Raw genomic sequence first — 8,822 nt, 5'->3', positions numbered from 1 at the left:
TGCAGCTCGCTCTCGGCAGCGCTCGTCTATTTTCGGAAAGACTCGGGATCGTTCGGGGAAACTCGGCGCATTCAAGGTGTAGCACCCCGCCCGAGGAGCTGAGAATCGGACTCGTGTGAGATCGGAGAGGGCTCGAGCCCGCTCGGGCCGGGCTCGGCTCCTCTCGGTCCCCGGCTACGGCCGCCTCGGGCGGGCTCGGATGGAGGACTCGGACTCGGCGGCGAAGCAGCTGGGCTTGGCCGAGGCGGCGGCGGTAGCTGCGGCGGCGGTGGCCGCAGCAGTGGCCGCGGAAGGATCCGAGCACCAGCGGGCGGAGGCGGCGGGCTTAGAGGCGGAGCCCGAGGAGGAGGAGGCAGCGGCGCAAGTGACGGCAGTGACCGTGATGGCGGCGGATGCCGAACACATCGACATGGGAGCCGAGTCCCTGCCGAGCGCGGACGAGGCCGCTGCCTTCGCAGGTCAGAGCGCGGCGCATGCGCACAGAGCGGCCCGCGCGCGCGCGCCTGCGGCCCTGGCACGCGCTGCGGCCGGTACAGCCCCGCGCGCGCCGGGCTGGCAGTTCCCGCGTGAGCCAAGCCCCCGGTCAGAATTGTGCACAGGGTGTGAGCCGAGCGGAGACGGGGTCCTGGTGGTTTCACCTGCGTGGAGCTACTCCAGTAGGGTGACCAGACCTAAAGTGTGAAAAATCAGGACGGGGTGGGGGTAATAGGAGCCTATATAAGAAAAAGACCCTGGAATCAGGAGTGTCCCTATAAAACTGGGAAAGGGCCACCTCGGTTCAGCCGCACTGCTGAGCTTGGCGTGCTGCTCTCTAGCGCTTTCGCCCAGCCAGTCTGTCCCAGGATGCTCATTACCCGCGGGGTCAGCCACCACCGTGCATCTTGTCAGTTCCACAGCTCCTGACATTAAGTCCTCCCAGCCGAGATACATGGTTATCTTTGGTTTACAGCTGGGAAGCCAGACCGGTGAAGTAACTTATCCCAGGCCAAATAAATAGCAAATTCAGAATTAGAAGTAAATACTGTCAGACTCCCAACCTTTTGCTAAGGTTGCCAATTTTGGTTGGAGGTTTCATCACATGATACAGACACCAGGATAACTCTACCTTTTGCTTAGTGCTTCAGTCCACACTGCCTTCACAAAAACACTGAGGAGTCCGGTGGCATCTTAAAGACTAACAGATTTATTTGTGCATAAGCTTTCGTGGGTAAAAAAACCCACTTCTTCAGATACAATGGCAACATCCTGCCTTCACAAGTAAACGATACACTGTTTTCCCCCTTGAGTAAGAGGCTTCTTTCTGCACATCACATCTTGACTTTGACCTTCTGCTCACTGTGTGTGCACAGATCTCTCACTGGGAGTTTTGCCTCCCTAAACAAATGCAAAATATTGGAGACGAGCTGCCATGCAGCCAGGAGCGGAGATTTTAGCCCATAATCAGGCTTAATAGAATTCGATTTTAATTTTTTACATAATTTCAATGGTTAATATCAATTTTTATTTTTTATTTTTTATCTATTCAAATTTTGTTAGTTGTGAGAAATTAAGGGAGGGATCAGACGGTAATTGTTTAATGACAGTAGACATTGAGATGCAAAAAGTAAAGATTTACAACCATTAACACAAAAAATTGTGAACATTACACATCAAAGTATACAAAGTAAATATCCTTAAACTGTAATAAGCTGTCAAGCAGCATATGTCTTACTTTGACTATTTGTAAATTGCATTTATGATGAAAAAATTTTCCTTAGTTTGTGTGTGAAAAGTAAAATTGACATTTACCGATAAAAATCTAATGCATCCACAATTACCCATAATTAGCTGTCAGTCTTGTTGCGCGTCTGGGTGTTGTTTTTCATGCTTTCCATTCCTGGAATACAGAAATTGTTTTTTGTGTGTACGCCATGAAATATGGCAGCAGGATTCAGCCTAAGGGTATGGCTACACTTGCACTTCAAAGCGCTGCCATGGCAGCGCTTTGAAGTTTCGAGTGTGGTCACAGCGCCAGCGCTGGGAGAGAGCTCTCCCAGCACTGCACGTACTCCACATCCTCTACAGGTGTAGCTTGCAGCGCTGGGAGCCGTGCTCCCAGCGCTGCGGCATTGTTTACACTGAGCCCACGTCCAGACTACCCCGCCGTATCGGCGGGTTAAAATCGATTGCTCGGGGATCGATATATCGCGTCTAGTCTAGACGTGATATATCGATCCCGAGCGCGCTTACATCGATTCCGGAACTCCATCAACCCGAACGGAGTTCCAGAATCGACACGGAGAGCTGCGGATATCGATCCCGCGCCGTCTGGACGGGTGAGTAATTCGATCTTAGATATTCGACTTCAGCTACGTTATTCACGTAGCTGAAGTTGCGTATCTAAGATCGATTTTCCTCCCCTAGTCTGGACGAGGCCTGAGGCTTTACAGCGCTGTATCTTGCAGCGCTCAGGGGGGTAGTTTTTTCACACTTGAGCGTGAAAGTTGCAGCGCTGTAAAGCGCCAGTGTAGCCATGGCCTAAGTATTCTGTATGTGCTCTAAACAGCTGTTACTTTACAAATTTTGTATGTAGAATAGTTGTAACAGTGTCAGTCCCAGGATATTAGAGAGACAGGACCTGAAGAAGAGCCCTGAGTGTCTTGAAAGCTTGTCTCTCTCACCAACAAAAGTTGGTCCAATAAAAGACATTACCTCACCCACCTTGTGTCTCTACTTTACAAGTGTGTCAGAATCAGAGGACTTGTAGGATCTTACTCTGTGAAGCCGCACATATGTGCCATACAACACCCAACTTGGATTCCCTTAGTTAAGAAGCTGAGCTTTCATAAGGGTTTGTATATATCTTGTAACTTATGCATAAACAGAAGTTGATATAAATCATGAGCATCTATTAGCTTATACCAAATTTTCCTTAAGAAAGCAAATTTTTATAGACAGCAGCAGAAGAGAGACAATCTGGTAGACTTTCCATAACTAAATATGCTATCAAATTTTATGCAAAATATAATTTTAAAAATTGGATACATTCTAGCTGATGTGCTAGCTGGCTCTATCATGATATTATTGAAGTGGTAGCAATTAATTTATAGACTGAGACAGGCAGAGAGTCTGAGGTTTTCTCTTCCTTTTATCTTTATGTTTGTAAGTCAATCCCCTTTTACAGTTCTCATGCACACTGAAGCAGCTTCATTTTTCCTCCTAGTTAATCACATGCTGTTAAATACTGTCTCAGCCTCAAGAGTGTTCAAATGATAAGCCCAAGCCAGTTTTGAAGATAAATAGCAATAATCAGAATGACATTTATTTCTAGTTTAGATTCTTTGAAAAGATTTCCAGAGGTGACCTTAGAAGTGAAGTTGTGTATGTCCTCTGTGGATGATTTTATTCTCAAGGGGATGGGAAGAAGAACCTGGAAAAAAAATTGGAAATAATATAGGGCGGAAAAAAACACAATTGTATTTTCTCCCCTTTTAGCTTTAATCAGGTTCTGTGCATACAGCAGTATATTAAGTTCACTTCTGTTTTATGTTCTAGAAGTCACAACAGTAACGGTAGCCAATGTGGGTGCCTCTGCAGACAATGTCTTCACCACATCAGTGGCAAATGCTGCATCTATATCTGGACATGTGCTGGTAAGTTAAGGGGTTTTTTTGTGTTTCCTTTAAGATGTTGTGGGCCCTATGCTGATAATGCCCTATGTAATATCTCAGGATAAGTACAACTCTGATGTTCAGGCTGTGTTAAGATCAAAGGGGGACTCTTCATTGCAATATGCAGGAATTTAGCCACATAACCAGCAATAAAGTTAAGAGTTACACAGCTAGCTCACTCTGAATATGTCCTCCCATGTAGTTCTGGTGAACTGAAGCATATAGCCTTGGATTCACTGTTCTGAAGCCAGAATTTGGTTGACTTGAAAGCACACATCCCCATCTTAGCTACTCCCATGCTGATTAGAGTTGTAGGGATCCAGAGAGAAGAATCTGAGAGGCATAAAAATATCTGAGGTTTTAATTATATTAATTAAAACTCTTTATTATTTTGTAGTCTGGCAGAACAGCTCTTCAAATTGGGGACAGCTTGAATACAGAAAAAGCCACTCTGATAGTGGTTCACACAGATGGCAGCATTGTAGAAACCACAGGGCTGAAGGGGCCCTCTGCACCTCTCACACCAGGTATAACACAATCCTGCTTTGTTTTTTAAGCATCACTCAGACGAGTTAGCCTTATATTTCCTATTTCTGTATTTAGAACTAGAAACTGTCTCTTGTAACTCTTTGAAATCATGTTATAAGCATTGACTGTCACCTCTTGAAATTCTGTTGGTAGATCCAAAAGCCAAGTACTACTTGAGAGTAGAGGAAGATTATTTTTTCCCCATTTCTTCTATATTTCTTTCACTCATTTTCTCCCCATTTCTTCTATATTTCTTTCACTCATTTTTCACAAATCTCGCCTTTTCTTTATTTTTCTCATGTTCACTTGTCTCTGCATTCCACCCAGGAAAATGAATTTTTCATTGTAACTATTGATATTGGAAAAGGATGGCAACATTGATAAATTCCGTCTCCTGGTTCTGGACTCATTTATATTTTAAACTTTGCAAATGGTCATGATTCCACCAAGACCTTCTGTTGACATTTGAATGTCAAGATAGCACTGTTTCTAAAGATTATTTCTTAATTCAACTGTGTGCACTGGCAGCTGCAGTCTTCTTTCTGTGCACAAGGTGGCACAACAGCTCTTTAACATTGAAAGTCACATTTCCTAGAAACAGGATATGGAAAATACATAATATATCCATCCTCCCATAGCTATTGCAGTTTTAAATGACTCAAATAAGAACGGCCATACTGGGTCAGACCAATGGTCCATCTAGCCCAGTATCCTGTCTTCCAACAGTGGCTAATGCCAGGCGTTTCAGAGGGAGTGGAACAGAACAAGTAATCCTCAAGTGATCCATCCCCTGTCTCCTATTCTCAGCTTCTGATAAACAGAGGCTAGAGACACCATCCCTGCCCATCCTGGCTAATAGACATTGATGGACCTATCCTCCATGAACTTATCTAGTTTTTTTTTAACCCTGTTGGTGTCTTGGCCTTCACAACATCCTCTGGAAAGAGTGCCACAGGTTGACTGTGTTGTGTGTGAAGTAATGGGAGTTTCATCATTTTCCCAGGAGACTATTTCACTGTCCATTTGAACTCATTGTTAAGATACATTTCCTAATGCACACATACAAAGTGGGAAATGACTGCCTAGGAAGTAGTACTTCAGAAAGGGATCTGGGGCTCACAGTGGATCACAAGCTAAATATGAGTCAACAGTGTAACGCTGTTCAAAAACAGCAAACAATATTCTAGGATGTATCAGAAGGAATGTTGTAAGCAAGACACGTGAAGAAATTCTTCCGCTCTACATTGTGTTGATTAGGCCTCAGCTGGAGTATTGTGTCCAGTTCTGGGTGCCACATTTCAGAAAAGAACAAACTGGAGAAAGTCCAGAGGAGAGCAACAGAATGATGAAAGGACTGGAAAACATGACCTATGAGGGAAGACTGAAAAAAATGGGTTTGTTTAATCTGGAAAAGAGAAGAGTGATGGGAGATGTAACAGTTTTCAAACACACAAAAGGTTGTTACAAGGAGGAGGGTCAAAAATTGTTCTCATTAACCTCTGAAGATAGAACAAGAAGCAAAGGGCTTAAATTGCAGCAAGGGCGGTTTAGGTTGGACATCAGGAAAAACTTTCTAGCTGTCAGGGTGATTAAGCACTGGAACAAATTGCCTAGGGAGGCTGTGGAATCTCTGGCACTGGAGGTTTTTAAGAACAGATTAGACAAACACCTGCTAGGAATGGTCTAGTTGTTAAATAGTCCTGTCTTGAGTGCAGGGGACTGGACTAGATAATCTGTTGCGGCCCCTTCCAGTCCTACGCTTCTGTGATTCTACAATTTAGCCTCCTTTATTTTCTTTCTGTTTTATAACGTTATACCTAACCAGGGCTCCTAGAAGCACCTTAAAACAATCTCATTGGTCTGAAAGACGCTGTTAACATACCCTAAATTAAATTACATTATTTAGTATGATTCTCTGCTCATTATGGACAGTCATGAGCTGGCTGAGTTAATTGCATTACAGTCTGGGTGTCACAGATATTAAAACTCCAAAGCTGTGTTTGGTGGGCATTTAGTATGTTTCATCTTTCTTTTCTTAACCCAAAGGTTCTCAGTCTCCTCCCACTCCCTTAACACCTGGTCAAGAAAAAAATGGCACAAAGTATAACTGGGACCCATCAGTGTATGACAGTGAACTCCCTGTGCGATGCCGGAATATCAGCGGAATCCTGTATAAAAACAGGCTTGGTTCAGGTAAAAAGGCCCTTCCTGCCTTCCACAAGAGAGGGATGGTGATTCGTACATCTTTGTTTGGTGTGTGCTTGTTTTAATTGTGCTGCTCTTACAAACCTGTTATGAAGGGAAGGGAGAATTTCCAAGCCAGTCTTCTTTTGGATATTGCTCTTCTTGGGTGCTTTGGCCTCTTGCTATCCCACTCTGTTCCTTTGGAGAGTAGGAAGCCTGACTCCCACACAGATTCTTTGGTTGTGTCAGATGCTGAATCTTGACATACCCACAAGCAGCATAGAGGCACTGGAGCTGTCTGCCTGCAGATTCAGGCATCCATGGCTGCTCTTTTGTTCACATATGGAAGCTTTTCTTCACAACCATAAAGGCTAGACACTTAAAAATAAAAGTAAAGGAGAGCACTACTTCTGGAGAAGTTGATGGCATTTGCTTGGAAAGTTTTGTACGTGCCACAGAGGAGTGCATTCTTCCAGCTTGGATCTAGGTGCTAATGAGACTAGGATATGGAGCAGCCTAAGCACACACAGACGAACAGGAGGTGGTAAGTACTAGTTAATACAACCAAGGTCTTAAATGAGGACAATTATTCTAATAGGGTGGGAACTACTAGACTAGTGTGCCCGATATTTACATGCTATGGATTAACTGCTTCATCACCTGGTGGTTTCAGTGCTTACATCTTCAGAAAAGTGAAAAAGTTATTCTTCTCTTGTCTTGCCTTCTCTTGTCTTGTTTCAGGAGGCCGGGGCCGATGTATTAAGCAAGGGGAGAACTGGTACAGCCCCACTGAGTTTGAAGCCATGGCAGGAAGAGCCAGCAGCAAAGATTGGAAAAGAAGCATCCGCTATGCAGGGAGGCCACTGCAGTGCCTTATTCATGTAAGATCAATCCTGTGCTTGTCTCTGCTTCAGGGGAAGGGATGGCAGTGTCTGACTCTCCAATGTCCTGGCCAAATGCTTGTGTTCTGTCAAAGGGATGAGTCGTGGGGTGTAGGGGGGAGAACGCTAACCTAATCACAGGAGTATTAAAGAGAAATGATGTTACAACAGGGCACTTCATTAACAATGATTTGGTTTTGCTGAGACCCAAGGGGTAGAACCCCTAGCCAGGTTCCCAAGTTAAGTCAGTCCAAATGTTTGTTAAGCTCAAAAAGGGTTTATTCCAGTTAGAAGCTACCATGGGATAAGTTCCAGCAGTGAACTTCATATGGCAGCAATGGGGAAATGGTAGCCTTAAAGGCTCCCCACCTGTATTACCACCTTGTAATTCTATAATCGGACTTCATTTACTGTTGTTTGGCTGGGAACAAGTGGTTCCCTTGCTTCTTACTAGGTTTCTCCAGATATTTTACATCCCATAGTGTTAGAAGGGAAGCCCATTCTTTATGGACATTCTTATTAAACAGACAGTTGAGCAGAGGTCCTTTATACTATTCTAAACACATTCACCTGCCCTTTGTCTTTGCTTTTGGAGTTCTTCTTCCCTTGCTATATTCCCCACCATTCCCTTTGTTTCTGAAGAGTTGTCCTTTTTACTGCTAGGCAGGGTCTTCAGGGACTGGACAGATTCTCAGGAGAGGCCTGAATCATTTGCTAGAGTATGTTCATGCTTTGGGTGATTTGTGACTCTCTTAATGCTGTCCTGGTAACTTCCCAATTTCAGGATGGGATTTTAAATCCTCATGCTGCCTCATGCACGTGTGCCGCCTGCTGTGATGACATGACCTTGGTGAGTTGCAAGTTTACAGCCACTAATTTGAGAACTTTCAGTATTGGCTTCATGTTCTAGTGATAATCAGTTAGGCTGTCACATGGCCATCAGAGTTTAAGTCATCAGCAACCTGAGACAGGAAGGGGTTGGGAGTGTTGTGGATGCAGTGTGCTTTGGTCATGACTAGAGTAAGGAAAGGGGTAATGAAATCCCTCTGTTTGAAGTTCAGAGCTGCTCCTTAGATAATGATGGTAAGATGCTGAGTCTGGGCCCTTTTGGCTGGAGCGGGCATTTTGTGTGAAATGAGTGAGTAACATGAGGGTGAGAAGGCAGAGATTTTGTTGGTACAAGTGGGTAGCTGGTTTGGGGATATGCTCTTTGCTGAGACTGATGATATCTTAGCTTTCAATTTTGACCATCTTTAGTGCTGATTATGGAGTGACACCACCAGCTGTATTGAAAGGCTTGAGCTCAATAATACCTTAAATATTGTGCATCTTAACTGTTCTCTTTGACCTGGAGAGAAGAAGCAAATATCTCTGCTGTAGTCTTAATTGGCACTTTGACAAAGTGCAGCAGCAGGAGAGCCCAATGGTTTATTAGCTCTGTGTTCCTCAGGAAGAACTGCTACATATAAAACAGTACGCTCCCAGCTGTGTCTGGAGAGTTAGAGCAAACATGATCAAGTTGAAAAAGGACAAAGAGTCTTAATAAGAAAGCTCCTATAATAACTGCTCATTTCTCTTT

General features: G+C 44.2%; 1 protein-coding gene across 4 annotated transcripts in view; it reads left to right on the top strand.

Moving 5' to 3' along the window:
* Positions 1-87: 87 nt before the first annotated feature.
* Positions 88-8,822, top strand: part of DEAF1 (DEAF1 transcription factor) — a 59,789-nt gene continuing 51,054 nt past the window's right edge. For all 4 annotated transcript variants that reach the window (XR_007774377.1, XM_050952870.1, XM_050952869.1 and 1 more), the window contains exons 1-6: positions 88-458; positions 3,535-3,632; positions 4,048-4,177; positions 6,225-6,371; positions 7,104-7,243; positions 8,028-8,093. Coding sequence is in view for 3 of the 4 variants with exons in the window: in XM_050952870.1 (XP_050808827.1) it covers positions 200-458; positions 3,535-3,632; positions 4,048-4,177; positions 6,225-6,371; positions 7,104-7,243; positions 8,028-8,093 (840 nt within the window). In the remaining variant the exon portion in view is untranslated. The remainder of the gene's footprint in view (positions 459-3,534; positions 3,633-4,047; positions 4,178-6,224; positions 6,372-7,103; positions 7,244-8,027; positions 8,094-8,822) is intronic.

Source organism: Gopherus flavomarginatus, chromosome 5, assembly GCF_025201925.1.
Source record: "Gopherus flavomarginatus isolate rGopFla2 chromosome 5, rGopFla2.mat.asm, whole genome shotgun sequence".
In the NCBI taxonomy this organism is placed as follows: domain Eukaryota; kingdom Metazoa; phylum Chordata; order Testudines; family Testudinidae; genus Gopherus; species Gopherus flavomarginatus.
This window is presented reverse-complemented; position numbering and strand designations above follow the sequence as displayed.